This window comes from Mustela erminea, chromosome 7 (assembly GCF_009829155.1).
Source record: "Mustela erminea isolate mMusErm1 chromosome 7, mMusErm1.Pri, whole genome shotgun sequence".
NCBI classification, from domain to species: Eukaryota; Metazoa; Chordata; class Mammalia; order Carnivora; family Mustelidae; genus Mustela; species Mustela erminea.
In genome coordinates, this window is record NC_045620.1 from 68,274,448 (window position 1) to 68,289,089 (window position 14,642).

The 14,642-nt window shown below is 40.1% G+C and overlaps 1 protein-coding gene and 1 pseudogene across 4 annotated transcripts in view; one reads left to right on the forward strand and one right to left on the reverse strand.

The window, feature by feature from the left end:
- MSH2 (mutS homolog 2) overlaps nt 1–14,642 on the forward strand; it is a 77,905-nt gene that overhangs the window by 19,767 nt on the left and 43,496 nt on the right. For all 4 annotated transcript variants that reach the window (XR_004287730.1, XM_032352039.1, XM_032352038.1 and 1 more), the window contains exon 7: nt 14,134–14,333. Coding sequence is in view for 3 of the 4 variants with exons in the window: in XM_032352039.1 (XP_032207930.1) it covers nt 14,134–14,333 (200 nt within the window). In the remaining variant the exon portion in view is untranslated. The remainder of the gene's footprint in view (nt 1–14,133; nt 14,334–14,642) is intronic.
- Nucleotides 4,834–4,997, reverse strand: LOC116595541 (annotated as a pseudogene).

Here is a 14,642-nt window from a genome sequence, read left to right on the forward strand (position 1 = left end):
AGTTATTAGCTGTGTCATCTTGAGTAAGTTACTTAACCTTAGTGTTGTAGTTTTTCCTTTTAAAATGACAATAATAACCTCTTAATAGGGTTGTTACAAAGACTAGATGGTTTAATATAGATACATTAAGTACTTTGAAGTAGGTCTAGTACGTAGGAAGCACTTACTCTTAATTATTTTAGAAACGATTTAAGGGTGCCTAAGCATGTATTTCCGAAAATCTCTAAAATCCAGGAAATGAAAGAAAAAGTTTTATAATCCTGCCACCTGAATATGATTAGCATTTGGGTATATTTTATTTTTATCTTTTGTTCTAGATAGGAGTTTTAAGATTTTTCAGTGAAGTATAATGTCCATAAGAGCACAAATCCTAAGTGTGCAGCTTAGTGGATTTTCACAAAGTGAACAACACTTTGGTGTAACAACAGATCAAGAAACAACATGACTACGTCCCTAGTAACTCTCCTGGATTCTCCTGCTAGTTACTATCCCTCCTCATTTCAGAAGCGATTAATGTCCTTCAAACATTATGGATTAGTTTTGCCTGTTTTTAAACTTTATTTTCATTTTATTTATTTATTTTTAAGATTTTAAGAGAGAGAGTGCATGTGGGTGGGGAGGGGCAGAGGGAGAAGGGAAAGATCATCCAAAGCAAACTGCACTAAGCATAGAGCTGGACACTGGGTTCCATCTCAAGACCCTGAAATACGATCTGAGCTTGAAACCAAGAGTTGGGTATTTAGCCAACTGAGTTGCCCAGGTCCTCCATGAACTTTATATAAATGGAATCATTTTATTTATTTTTTTTAAAGATTTTATTTATTTATTTGAGAGAGAGACAGTGAGAGAGAACATGAGTGAGGAGAAGGTCAGAGGGAGAAGCAGACTCCCCATGGAGCCGGGAGCCCGATGTGGGACTCGATCCTGGGACTCCAGGATAATGACCTGAGCCGAAGGCAGTCATCCAACCAACTGAGCCACCCAGGTGCCCCAAATGGAATCATTTTATATGGCGGACTACATTAGTCCTTTTTTTTTAAGGTCATAGTTGTAGGGGTGCCTAGATGGCTCAGTCAGTTAAAGGTCGGGTCATAATCTCATAGGCTGTAGGATTGAGTCCCGCTTCGGGTTCTGGCATTGGGTTTCTGGCTCAATGGAGAATCTGCTTGAGGATTCTCTCCCTCTGCCTTTCCCCCAACTTGTGTGCACATGTTCTCTATCTCTCTCTCTCTAAAATGAATACATAAATATTTTTAAAAAAATCATAAATCCTAATATAGTTTTTTTTTTTTTTTAAAGATTTTATTTATTTATTTGACAGACAAAGATCACAAGTAGGCAGAGAGGCAGGCAGAGAGAGAGGAGGAAGCAGGCTCCCACTGAGCAGAGAGCCCAATGTAGGACTCGATCCCAGGACCCTGGGATCATGACCTGAGCCAAAGGCAGAGGCTTAACCCACTGAGCCACCCAGGCACCCCCAATATAGTTTGTGCCCCAGTTTTTCCCACTTCTGCTTATATTATCATAAACATTTTTTACCATTGCTGTTTTATCTTCATATTCAATGTTTTTAATTTTTAATTACATTATATTTTATTGACGAGATGTACTTTATTTTACCTTTCTCAATACTTAGGCTATTTTTTTTTTTTTTTTTTAAATTTATTTGTCAGAGAGAGAGCACACAAGCAGGGGAGCAGCAGGCAGAGGGAGAAGCAGGCTTCCCACCGAGCAAAGGCTTGATCCCAGAACCCTGGGATCATGACCTGAGTTGAAGGCAGAAGCTTAACTGAGCCACCCAGGCATCCCTGGGCTCTTTCTAATGGTCTTATTTTGTACCTAATGTTTTCCATTTGGTAAATTAAATTGCATTGCCAGAATTGGCAGAAGATTTATTTTTATGGCTGTCATGTCAAATCATTCAAGAATTTGTTGAATACCTACTGAATATTGATGATACACGAAAGCACAATGATCTCTTCAGTATTTGCGTCGTTTCAAGGCAAACATAAAGTAGTTGGTCGGTGTTTTTTAAGACACCCTGCACATAACTACTAAGCTCATTTTGTTAATCCTGTGCATTCTAAAGAGGCTTACAATAAAAATAACTCAGGTTAGTGATTGTGGGAGTGCTGGTATTTTATTGAAAATGCAGAATTTGAGATGCTAAGATGACTTTCTGAAGTCAGGTTTGTTGGGGAAGAAGAGTTGGATTTAGTAATTTAAGATTAAATAGGAAGGATTAGATATTTGCAAGTCACCAAGGTGGTTTACAATTTTTAATTTTAATTACCTGTGAATAAGTAATAACATTTAGATGTATTTAGATGTGTCAAAATTCAAACAGGACAGAGGGATTTACAGTGATAATTCTCCTGTTCTTATCCTCCAGTTCCCTGGGACCTCTTCTCAGAGCCTCTCTTGTACAGCTCCAGGGACACATTTCTTTTTCCTTAAATATTTTAATTATTAGGAAGAGAGCAAGCAAGCTCAAGTTGGGGAAGGGGCAAAGGGAAAGAGACTAGCAGACACCTTGCTGAGCAGGGAACCCAACATGGGTCTTGATCCTAGGACACTGGGATCATGACCAGAGCCCAAGTCACAAGTCATGCTCAACCAACTGAGGCACCCAGACGCCCCAGGGACACATTTCTTATTGTACCCTTTGCCACCATTGCCCTGGGAGCAGCCAGTCTATTTGTTTTGTTTTGTTTTGTTTTAAGAAAATTAAACACTGAAGCTCTAGGTCATTGGTTATATTTTTTACTTTGGTTTTATGGGAACAGAACAAGTGTCAGTGGTCCCCTTCTGGCTTAACAACTAGAGCACGTATGCATTTAGAATCTTCTGATACCTGGGATGAAAATAACAAATTACTTAGTAAGATAGCAAAATTAAGGGTTTTTTAAGAGGGTAAATAAAGGGTTTTTTCCCCACAGACATTGCAGTAACTTCCAAAATCTGGTAGTCTAAAAAGACTTCTTAATTAGAAATAACACTTGTGAGGAGAGCTTTGTGAATCAATATGATCTGCTGTTCTGAACCTGTGAGATGAGAAGACATACTTTCTCCTCTTTATCTTGGTGAGAATTTTTTTGTTTGCCAGTAGGAAAGCCCTTGGTTTTCAAGACTAAATGCTGAAATTCCACATAGTAGACAGAGAAAGTTACACTCCTCATTCAGGTGCTTGTTTGAACAGTCTCCTTGTTTTATCTCCCTTTCTCCACTCTGCCTGCTCTGCTACCTCAAGTTTATACTTTCCAGGGGCATCGGGGCAAATCTCCTTTCTCCCTCTTCAAGCATTTAGGATTGATCTTTTATCAGGATAACAGTGAAATAATGTTTTCTGTTTCTTACTATCATTATTTAGGGGTGATTTGCAGAACAGTAAATAGTGGGAATCTGTAAGTGAAGAGTTAATTTACTTTTATTTTTTAAGTGAACTCTAGTGCCAACATTGGGCTCGAACTCATGACCCTGAGATCAGGAGTTCCACACTGTACTGACTGAGCCAGCCAGGCAGCCAAGAGTTAATTTTAAATTATGTTGCTATGGGTGAATTCTGTTAAGGAGAGCAAAAATTTCTCTTTATTCTGTTTTCATTAGAGCAGAGGAAGATGTGACTAGATCTTTGAGTTTGGTGTATACATTTATAAAGGATAGTAGCTCAGTTGATAGCTTTAGGAATAATGATGAAAATGGGATTACTCTTAGATTATTGTCAAGCTATTAGAAGGTGGAGGGTGATAAGACTGGTATCTACTTTGTGCCTGGCATTTTGCAAGCATCTCAGATTCATCTGTAACCGTGGTGGAGACTGGATTTAAAGGCAGGCTGGCCTGACTACAGAGCCCATGTGCTTAAATGCTGCACTGTATTTATTATTCCTGTTGGTGATCCCTTAATTTGATCCAAATTGGACTCTATTTTTTTTTATTTTAAGATTTTATTTATTTATTTGACAGAGAGCGATCACAAGTAGGCAGAGAGGCAGGCAGAGAGAGAGAGAGGAAGCAGGCTCCCCGCCGAGCAGAGAGCCCGATGCGGGACTCGATCCCAGGACCCTGAGATCATGACCTGAGCCGAAGGCAGCGGCCTAACCCACTGAGCCACACAGGCGCCCCATGGACTCTATTTTTTTTTTAATGTAAAAACATTTTTAATGTGAAGAGGCATAAAATTTCTTTTACAACTTGTCATATATCTGTCATGTAACGTCAGATGCACCTGTAATCCCCTAAGATAAGTAGGATTCTTTTTTTTTTTTTAAGATTTTTTTTTTTTTAAGATTTTATTTATTTATTTGACAGAGTCTGTCACAAGTAGGCAGAGAGGCAGGCAGAGAGAGAGAGGGGAGGAAGCAGGCTCCCCGCCGAACAGAAAGCCCGATGCGGGGCTCGATCCCAGAACTCCGGGACCATGACCCAAGCCGAAGGCAGAGGCTTTAACCCACTGAGCCACCCAGGCGCCCCTTTTTTTAAGATATTTTATTTATTTATTTGATAGAGAGATCACAAGTAGGCAGAGGGGCAGGCAGAGAAAGGAACAAGCAAGCTCCCTGCTGGGCAGAGAGCCTGATGCGGGGCTCGATCCCAGGACCCTGAGATCATGACCTGAGCCGAAGGCAGAGGTTTAACCCACTGAGCCACCCAGTTGCCCCCAGAAAAGGGTAGTTCTTAACTTGTGGCCCCGTCTATGCTCTCAGGCAGTGTGGGATCTAACAGGAAAATTGTTGAGGCTGGAATTTAAAACAAAAACTTTTGGTTCAGATGGTACGGAAGCCCTCAAGAACAGCAGAATCAGAATATCCAGAAGGCAGTGCTGCAGTCCACCTCATGAGCAAGGGGTTTTCTTCTTGGCATCCAAGTCCTTTTTAATTTCTTCTAGTTTTTAAGCCAGGTCTGGTATGTCATAGTTCCGAGCAGATACATTGCAGTCACATTGCCAAGAGTAAATCCAAGCAGGAACTGCAGCATGGTGTTGGTGAGGAGAGGCATGAAGGGCAGCTGCAGCTTGGTGGGCTGGTCTGAGCCTGCCTCTCCCAGATTGGACTTCAGTATCAGAAATGGAACATATTATTTTGGCTTTTATTTAAGTGATATCCACAGAATGGCTTTATCTATTGCCATGCTCCTATTTCCATTCACTAAAACCTATTTGCACTGAGACTACAGATACTTTTTATTTTTAGCTAGTGGCTTAAATACTTTTGTCTTCAGTGAGAATGGTAAGTTATTGCCTTTCAGGAGTGAGTATCTATGTATTTCTTTTTTTTTTTTTTTTTTTGTACTTCAGCAAACAGTCAGCTTAGAAATTAGCAGAACTCAGTCCACCCTTTGCTTCATTGCTTCCAAGAGAGCAAGATGGGTCACTTTCCTGGAGTCATTTAAAAAAAAAAAAAAAATTGGCAAGGGGCATCTGGCTGGCTTAGTCAGTAGGGTGTGCAACTCTTGATCTCAGGGTCATGAGTTCAAGCCCTGTGTTGGGGGTAGAGTTTACTTAAAAAAAAAAAGGGGGGGGTGGCTCCTGGGTGGCTCAGTGGGTTAAAGCCTCTGCCTTCGGCTTAGGTCATGATCCCAGGGTCCTGGGATCGAGCCCCGCATCAGGCTCTCTGCGCAGCAGGGAGCCTGCTTCCTCCTCTCTCTCTGCCTGCCTCTCTGCCTGCTTGTCTGTCAAATAAATAAATAAATAATCTTAAAGAGAAAAAAAGAAAGAAAAGAAATTCAGCCAGGATTCTTTCTTGTCCTTCCCTCAGCAGCATAAACTGGCATGATCTGATCCAGAAATAGGGCCTCAAAGGAAAAGAAATAGGGCCTTAATATGTGCCACTAGTGTTTGTTAGTGCATGAAGAATATGGGCTTCATTAAGTTGGTCTAAGTAAACTTCCTTGAATGGGTCATCCCAAGAGACCTACCTTACTAATTACAGATGTCCAAGATACCTACCCTACGCTACCTCTTTGTATATAAAACAAAAATACTTAAAAATCAAAAATCTGTTCATATTACTATTTTTTTCACTTATTTTCTGATCTGTTCCAAGAATCCTCATATTTGCATATATGCTAGGACTACTGCTCTTAGTCTTCTAGGTTTTTGTTTTTCTGTCTTTCTATAGATTTTTATGAAGTCTTGAAAATTTTAAAGTTAGAATTCTCTAAAGAACATTGAATATATGGTAGCCTGTGAGATAGTGCACTCGTGAAATTGTTGATGAAATAATTTGTGTTGAATTTGGTATTCTTAGTGTCTTGTAGTTTACAATTGAATTACTTCTTTTTGTATAAAAATTGTTTTTAAAGATTTTATTGGTTTTAGAGAGAGTGGACATGCAGGGGAGCGGGGCAGAGGGAGGAGAGAGAATCGCCCAACAGACCCCACACTGAACACAGAGCCAGCATGGGGCTTGATACCATGACCCATGAGATCATACCCTGAGCCAAAACCAGGAATTGGATGCCTGACTAACTGAGACATCCAGGCACCCCTGTGTTTATATAAAATTTAATACAATTAATGTAGCGGCCTTTTTTTTTTTTTTTTAAGATTTTATTCATTTATTTTAGACAGTACAAGCAGAGGGAGAGAGAATCTCAAGCACACTCTGCACTGAGAATGGAGCCCAACTTGGAGTTCAGTCTCCTGACCCTGAGATCATGACCTGAGCTGAAATCAAGAGTTGGACACTTAACTGACTGAGCCACCCAGGCACCCCTCATATAGCAGATTTAATAGAAACATAAGTCTCTAAATAAAAGTATGGCTCCTGTAAATTTAGATAAATAGTGGTGGTGCTTATATGATAGAATATCATGGTTTTGAGGCAGTGGTGTACTCTTAGGGTACGTATACCTAGGTTATATTATTTTTTTGTGCAAGGATCTTTTTTTTTTTTTTTTTTTTTGAAGATTTTATTTATTTACTTGACAGAGACAGTGAGAGAGGGAACACAAACAGGGAGTGGAAGAGGGATAAGCAGGCTACTCGCTGAGCAGGGAACCTGATGTGGGGCTCGGTCCCAGGGTCTTAGGATCATGACCTGAGCTGCTTAACTGGCTGAGCCACCCAGGTGCCCTTGTGCAAGCATATCTTTAGTTAATGGTCCATATTTTGTAGAGACAGTGGTCTGGGCGTAATACAGTGAGTATATGTCTTTATAAAAGTGAAGTGTTGCTGTAATTGAGGAAGAACAGGAAGGCTTGAATGCCACTGCTTCCCCACCATTATTTTCTCTGCTTCTAAATCAAGTTCAGTGGCAACCCTTTATTCTGGTCCTGGGCTGATCTGCTTGGCGCTTTGAAGTTCATTTTCTTTCCTGTCTGGCATGTGCCACAAGGCAGCTGCTTTTCCAGTGCTTTCATAAGGACCATAGAATTTCTTGTGCTCCATTAGTCCTTTGTCATACCTGGCCTTTCTCCTTAGGTGTCTTTCTTAGTTAAGAGTTGCTGACTTTCATTGCTACCTGGCTCTTTTTTTTTCCTTTCCTCTGACCAGATTTATTAAATCTGGACCTGCTGCTTTAAAACATGATCCTTTCTTACTAATGTTTTGAAAAGTCAGTTCATCGAGGATAAAAAAGCAGCTTATTCTAGAATTAATAGGAAAGGGCTCAGTGCACACTAAAGAAATGGCCTAACTACTGGAATTGTAATAGTTCTATAAGATAATTAACATCAGTAGGATGGAGCCCCTGTGACGGGTCTGCTGGAGAACTGATATGAGATGTCAGAAGAACATTTTGTGTACTGCCCTTAGGATGCTGTCATGTTTCTGGATCAGACTTTTCCCATTATCTGAGGTTAGCTTAGCTGCTTGTCAGGCTAGAATCACCCCAGCATGCTCATGAGGGGACCCATGGGAGCCTAGATTAAATCCTTGTGAGTCTGTGCACAGGCGTCCGATGATGGATTCTTCCTTGTGTCCTCCAAGTGCTGCAAGGTGGCATCGGTTCCACCTGTGGTCCCCTTTTCTGCCCCAGGCCCAGAGTGTGTCTCCTCTTATTTTTTTTACATGACAAATTACAGTGCCGAATCCAAAATTTTTCACTTTTCTGGAAAACCTTCAGCTTACTCCTGCCTCTAAGCAGATCATTTCCTTCTTAATCCTTATAATCTCAAAATGTATCTGTATTTTCAGTCTTACTCCCTGGCTCTTTCTTTGTCAGAAGAAGAAACAGTGCTTTTTCCTTTCCAAAGCCACCTTTTCATTTTACCTTTTTTTTTTTCTTTTAAGTAGAGAGCATGCTAGCTTTTTTATTTTTTTATTTTTTTTTTATTTTTTAAAGATTTTATTTATTTGACAGAGATACAGCAAGAGAGGGAACACAAGCAGGGGGAGCGGGAGTGGGAGAGGGAGAAGCAGGCTTCTGGTTGAGCAGGGAGCCCAAAGCAGGGCTTGATCTCAGGACCCTGGGATCATGACCTAGCCCGAAGGCAGCCGCTTAACCGACTGAGCCACCCAGGCGCCCCTTCATTTTACCTTTGGACATAGTTTTTTCCTGTTCTTTCTCTGCTTCAGTTTTCCAGTGCATCCTGTTTTACTTTTCTCACTGCTGTGGCCTCCTATCCCAAGTAGTCCCCCCAAGTCCTATCTCTCTAAATCCCAACTGTTCAAAATATAGGCCAATAAAATGCCCCAGAGTGAAGTTTTCTCACTCCCATAGGAATCCTTGATTTCTTACCCATAGCGCATTTCATTACATTTTGTATCTCACTTGTTAATCAACCTGAACTGTAAGATGGAGCATGTCCTTCTCCAACTAGATTGAATAATTCTTAAAAGCATGTTCCTCTCTTTATATCTTGCTATGCTCTTTTTCTTTTAATCTTCTCAGGCCTAGCAGAAAACACATCAGACATGCAAGAACAGGTAAGAGACTCAGAAATTTATGACTGTAGTCTTTAAGGACCACATTTGTTCTCAGCCATATAAACATGCTATTGTGCAACTCTAGTCAGCTATTCTTACAATAAGAGATCAGAAATGCTAGTTTTGAAAAAAAAATTTTTTTTTTTTAATTATTAGAGAGTGTCATGGGTCAGGGGAGGGGCAAAGGGAGAGAATCTGTCAAGCAGACCCCACGCTGAGCACAGAGCCCCACAACCTATGAAATCATGACCTGAGCTGAAAAACAAGAGTCAGACGCTTAACTGACCAAGCCACCCAGGCATCCCTCTAAGAAAGGACCAGAATGTGGGTTTTTTAGAGTACCAGAACTTTCTTGATTTATTCTGTTTGAATTTTATTTTATTTTTAAAGATTTTATTTATGTATTTGACAGACAGAGATCATAAGCAGGCAGAGAGGCAGGCAGAGAAAGAGGAGGAAGCAGGCTCCCCACTGAGCAGAGAGCCCAACATGGGGCTTGATCCCAGGACCCTGGGATCATGACCTGAGCCGAAGGCAGAGGCTTTAACCCACTGAGCCACCCAGGCGCCCCTATTCTGTTTGAATTTTAGAGATGAATTGACCCTTAAAAATTTCTTATTCTAGTCAGTTTGCAAACCATTGGGTCAAATTGTGTACAGCTGAGTAATTTTATTGAGTAGGATTGACAGGTATATTGTGTTATGCCAGCAGCAACTTTGGAGCTTCTCAGATTCTGATTTAAGAGTGGCATTGTCATAGAAACAGCAGAGTAGTCCTTTTTAAAAACTTACTAGCCAGTACATAAACTGACACTGTAATTATTTTTGAAATGGCATACTGAACAGTCTTGTGAAACTAGCAATTTATTGAGCTTTTTTTAAAAATTGAGCTTTTTTTTTTTCTTTTTTTTTAAGATTTTATTTATTTATTTGACAGAGAGAAATCACAAGTAGATGGAGAGGCAGGCAGAGAGAGAGAGAGAGAGCGGGAAGCAGGCTCCCTGCCGAGCAGAGAGCCCCATGCGGGACTCGATCCCAGGACCCCGAGATCATGACCTGAGCCGAAGGCAGTGGCTTAACCCACTGAGCCACCCAGGCGCCCCTAAAAATTGAGCTTTTAATGATACTTGGACCAAAGATTGAGGGGCTGTGTAGATTGCCTTATACTGTATGTTTTAGAAGCTGTTTTATTCCCTTGCTGTCTTACTTCTAACAGTTCTACATGGAACTGTATGCTTTTGAATGGTATTGATTATTTTTTAAGAACACAGAGTTTGCTTTAAGTATTTCTTTGGGGAAGGGGACGTGACACTTCTACTTAAGTAAGAGAAACAGTTTTACATTCCAGAGGTCTTTTTTTTTTTTCTTTCTTTCTTTTTTAATATGTCTATCATGCCATGAATTCATAGGGAATGGGTTCCAGCAGCTTGGGCTCTTTTCTGTTTGTGCTTAAACAGTGTGCTTCTCTGCATGGAGCAGGCTGGTGCGTCATTTGGACCCTGGTACCTCTCTCTCTGCTTCCTTTTTCTCTGATGATTCTCCTTCACAGGTTTGGGAAACCAAGTGCTTAATATACTCAGTACGTATGCTAATTCTCTTGGCAAGAATCTTTCCCTTAACTTGTTTGCAACAATGCTAACAGCATGCTGAATAACACTGTAGACTCTTCGAGTTTTGCCATGGTAATATTTGTGGGGTGTTAACTTTCGAACCCCGCCATTCCCCTGATGTCTATACAGTGTCATTCATCATCTTGCTTGTAGATGTGCCTGTCTGTGGCCAAAGGACCACATGTTATCCAAAGGCCCACATGTTATCCAAAGGCCTAGAGAATATAGTGTGTGCCCCTCTCTCTTTGTGTTGGTCATTTTGGTGGATTACAGGGCTGAAAGATGGTGTTGATGACTTAGGACCTATTCCCTGGTCAGTTTGAGAGGAAACAGTGATAAAATAGTTGAAATAGGGAAGAAGCATGCAAAGATTCCTTTTTTTTTTTAAAGATTTATTTATTAGCGCAAGTATAAGTGGAGGTTAGGGAGGGGCAGAGAGAGAGAATCTCAAGCAGACTCCCTGCTGAGTGTGGAGCCCCATGAGGGACTCAGTCCTATGATGCTGAGATCCTGACCTGAACTGAAACCATGGGTTATACACCTAACCGACTGAGCCACCCAGGGACCCCTGGAAGATTCTTTTTTTTTTTTTTTTTTTTAATTCACTTTTAAATTTTTTTAAATAAACATATAATGTATTTTTATCCCAGGGGTACGTGTCTGTGAATCGCCAGGTCTACACATTTCACAGCACCCACCATAGCACACACCCTCCCCAATGTCCATAACCCCACCACCCCCCCTGGAAGATTCTTGATCAGAAATACCTTCTCTGTGGATTCTTAAATTTACCTGGGAGTGGCTTAAGGATATGGAAATTGTAGGAAAAGAAGGGAAAAAAAGAAAGATCAGGGGTTGGTCAGCCAACCATCAGGATTCTTTCATCCTTTCCTCAACCCATTGTGTCACTTTCCCCACTTCCTCATGAGAACTCAAAGATTTCTTGTGATTGTTAGGACTCAGATTTTATCAGACTGTTGGTGCCTGAGGAGCTTGTAGAAATTTCACCTCCAGGAATATTGTATTATCTACCCCCAAGTGACTTCCATGCTGGTGATCTTGAATCAGACTTAGAGATGCCCAGTTAGAGCCGGAGGCTTAGGTAGGAACCCTCGAATTTGCTTTATTGGGTTATGGGACTTGACTGCATCTGTCTGCTCAAGTTCTGTTTTGTTGTTTAAATCTACAGTACAAGCCATGGGAGTGTTTTCTGGAGCAGTCAGTGCCTGAAGTGTTCTAGATGTTTCTTCGTAGCCCCAGGAGCTGGTACACATTATAATACCAGTTTGATAGCAGATTTCTCCCCTCTAATTTGACATTTGCCACGGTGCTTATATCTGCTGCCAGCTGCCCAGAAATTATCTTGACATTTCTTTTTTTTAATCTTGACATTTCTATAGAATTTTAGTTACTTTTCTCTTTCCATCTTTTAAAAAGTGGATTTTTATTCAAGTTTCTTAAAGCTTTGGTTCTCAACCTGGGGTAAGGGGACATGTGGCAGTGCCTGGAGACATTTTGGGTTGTCACCAGGTTGTCATGTAGAATTCGGAGAAACTGTTAAAGAGCTTGGAATTGTTTAGCCTAAATGTCAGTATTTTTGAGGTTCAGAAATCTTGTCTATGTGATTACTTGGTGGGGGCAGCATAGTTTTCCCCTCCTATAATATGCTGGGTTAACATTTTGGTGATGGAGGAGTTGTAAATGCTAATGGAGAGGTCAGTAAACAGTTGAGAAACTTAGAAAGCCGATTCCTTTCCTTGTGTGATTTAAGGGTTAATTTACTGCTCTTCTAGTTTACAGATATAAGGAAATGGTTGTTCATACATAGCCTTCTGAACCTAAGACCATTTGCTATGCTCATGGTGATTTTCCTTGCCCTTTTTTTTTTTTTAAAGTAGGTTTCATATCCAAGGTATGGCTCAAACTCATGACCCCAAGATCAAGAGTTGAATGCTGTACCAACTGAGACAGCCAGGCACCCCCACCCTACCTTTGATTACTAAAACTTACTTTGCAGTTAATGTGTGTGTGTGTTTGTGTTACTGCCTTATAACATATACAGTGTAGCTTTTCACACTGAGAGTTGTGACCCAGTAGTAGGTTATGAAATTAGTCTAGTGGGTAAAAACTAGCATTTTTTTGATAAGTTAAATATGTGAGAAAAATAACAGTACAGGGGCGCCTGGGTAGCTCAGTGGGTTAAAGCCTCTGCCTTCGGCTCTGGTCATGTCCCATGGTCCTGGGATCGAGCCCCATATCAGGCTCTCTGCTCAGCAGGGAGCCTGCTTCCCCCTCTCTCTCTGCCTGCCTCTCTGCTTACTTGTGATCTCTGTCTGTCAAATAAATAAATAAAATCTTAAAAAAAAAAAGACAAATAACCGTACATTACTTATAGTAAGAGTAATAAGTATTGTTTGTGAAGCCTATTTTAGTTATATATTGTAGGGAAGGAAAATCTCTTTTTTCCTACTACCCTCAGGTTCTCTGGCTGGGGCCCTGTGAATTAGAGACTGACAAAAGACAGATTAGTAAGAGAAAAACAAACTGAAGTTTATGCTTATACGTGGGAGCACTCAGAGATGAGTAACTCCAGGGTTGATGAGAAGAATTTGGGCATATATAGCATCTTAGCAAAGGATCAATAAATTTTCAGAGACAAGACAAAGGACAAGGATTTTGAGTTCCTAGGGCTGCAAATTTTGGGGAGCTAATGGTAGCTAAAAGCTAAAATTTGTTGTGTAGATTCCTCTGGTACCATTTCCAGGCTGATAAGGGTTCAGAGTTGTGGTTAACTTTTGTCCTTTCTGGTAAAGAGAGAAGGGAGAGGACATCTGTAAGTTTATATCCTGCTTTTGGGCAAACAGGGAAAAGGCAGAGGGCTTTTTCTTTTTGCTGCTTAATTGTTGTCACCTCAGCTCTAAAGTGGCAAGTTTTGAGGTGTTTTATTATGCCTCCTACAATATCTACATGCATGTGCTGTCATGATGTAAAAACATTTTTTTTTCCTGCATTCTCCCCACCCCAAAACATTTCTTGCTGTGAGATACAAGTAAGAAAATGGAAAGCTGTGGATTCCAATTAAATGCAAAAAGACAATATGAGCTGCATGCTTTATAGGTCTTAGAACAGGCCAAGATTTTATATATTGACTTTAGGGAAGCAATAAACTTATTTCAGTTTTTTAATTAGAAATTTTTGGCTTTGTACTGTCATAAGGTAATTTTAGAATGCATTCTGAAAATTTATAAGACCTTCTGATAGAATAAGTATTAGATTTGGCAGCATTCTTGAATTGTAATTGTTTTATTGAAGATCATTGTTTACATGTGCACTAATGTGTCAGTAACAACAGTGTCTCAATAATAAAATTCTTTGGTTTAAGACAAGGCAATTTGATGAAAGGCAAATGAAATTGGGTATGTATTAGTATCTTCTGATATTATTTAATGTTAGTTTGGTTATTAACTGATCAGAAACTGCTTTCATCACAGTATTTGGAGCTTTTCATCCTCTTTAAGAAGCTTACATCTCAGGATAGATTCAGGCTTCCTGCGTGGAATTTTTTAGTTCATTTTGTTGATTCTTATGTACCTAGTAGACAGATGTTAATATTATACTGAAATATTTAAGATTAATTCCAGTGCAATTTATTTCAGACTGAATTTAGTGGAGGCTTTTGTAGAAGATGCAGAATTGAGGCAGAGTTTACAAGAAGATTTACTTCGTCGATTCCCAGATCTTAACCGACTTGCCAAGAAATTTCAGAGACAAGCAGCAAACTTACAAGATTGTTACCGACTGTATCAGGGTATAAATCAACTCCCTAACGTTATCCGGGCTCTGGAAAAATATGAAGGTAACAATGATTTTGTTTTTGTTTTCCTTCACTCTCAATATACTTAGCAAATGTGCTGTCCTTCTAAAGTTGGGTTTGTATTGACTTATAGCTATGTTGCAGAAGTTGGAATCATAAGACAACATTGCATTTTTGCTTTTTAGTAGTGAATATTGGGGTAACTAGATTTATTGCGTTAGCAGTGGCGGTTGAACAGGGTTCAGTTGCTAAAGACTCTCAGGACCCAAAACAACATTGCTCTTAAATCTATAGTTTATGAAAGGAGAAAGGTACAGTCTAGCAGCAACACCAAAGGAAGTATAATGCAGC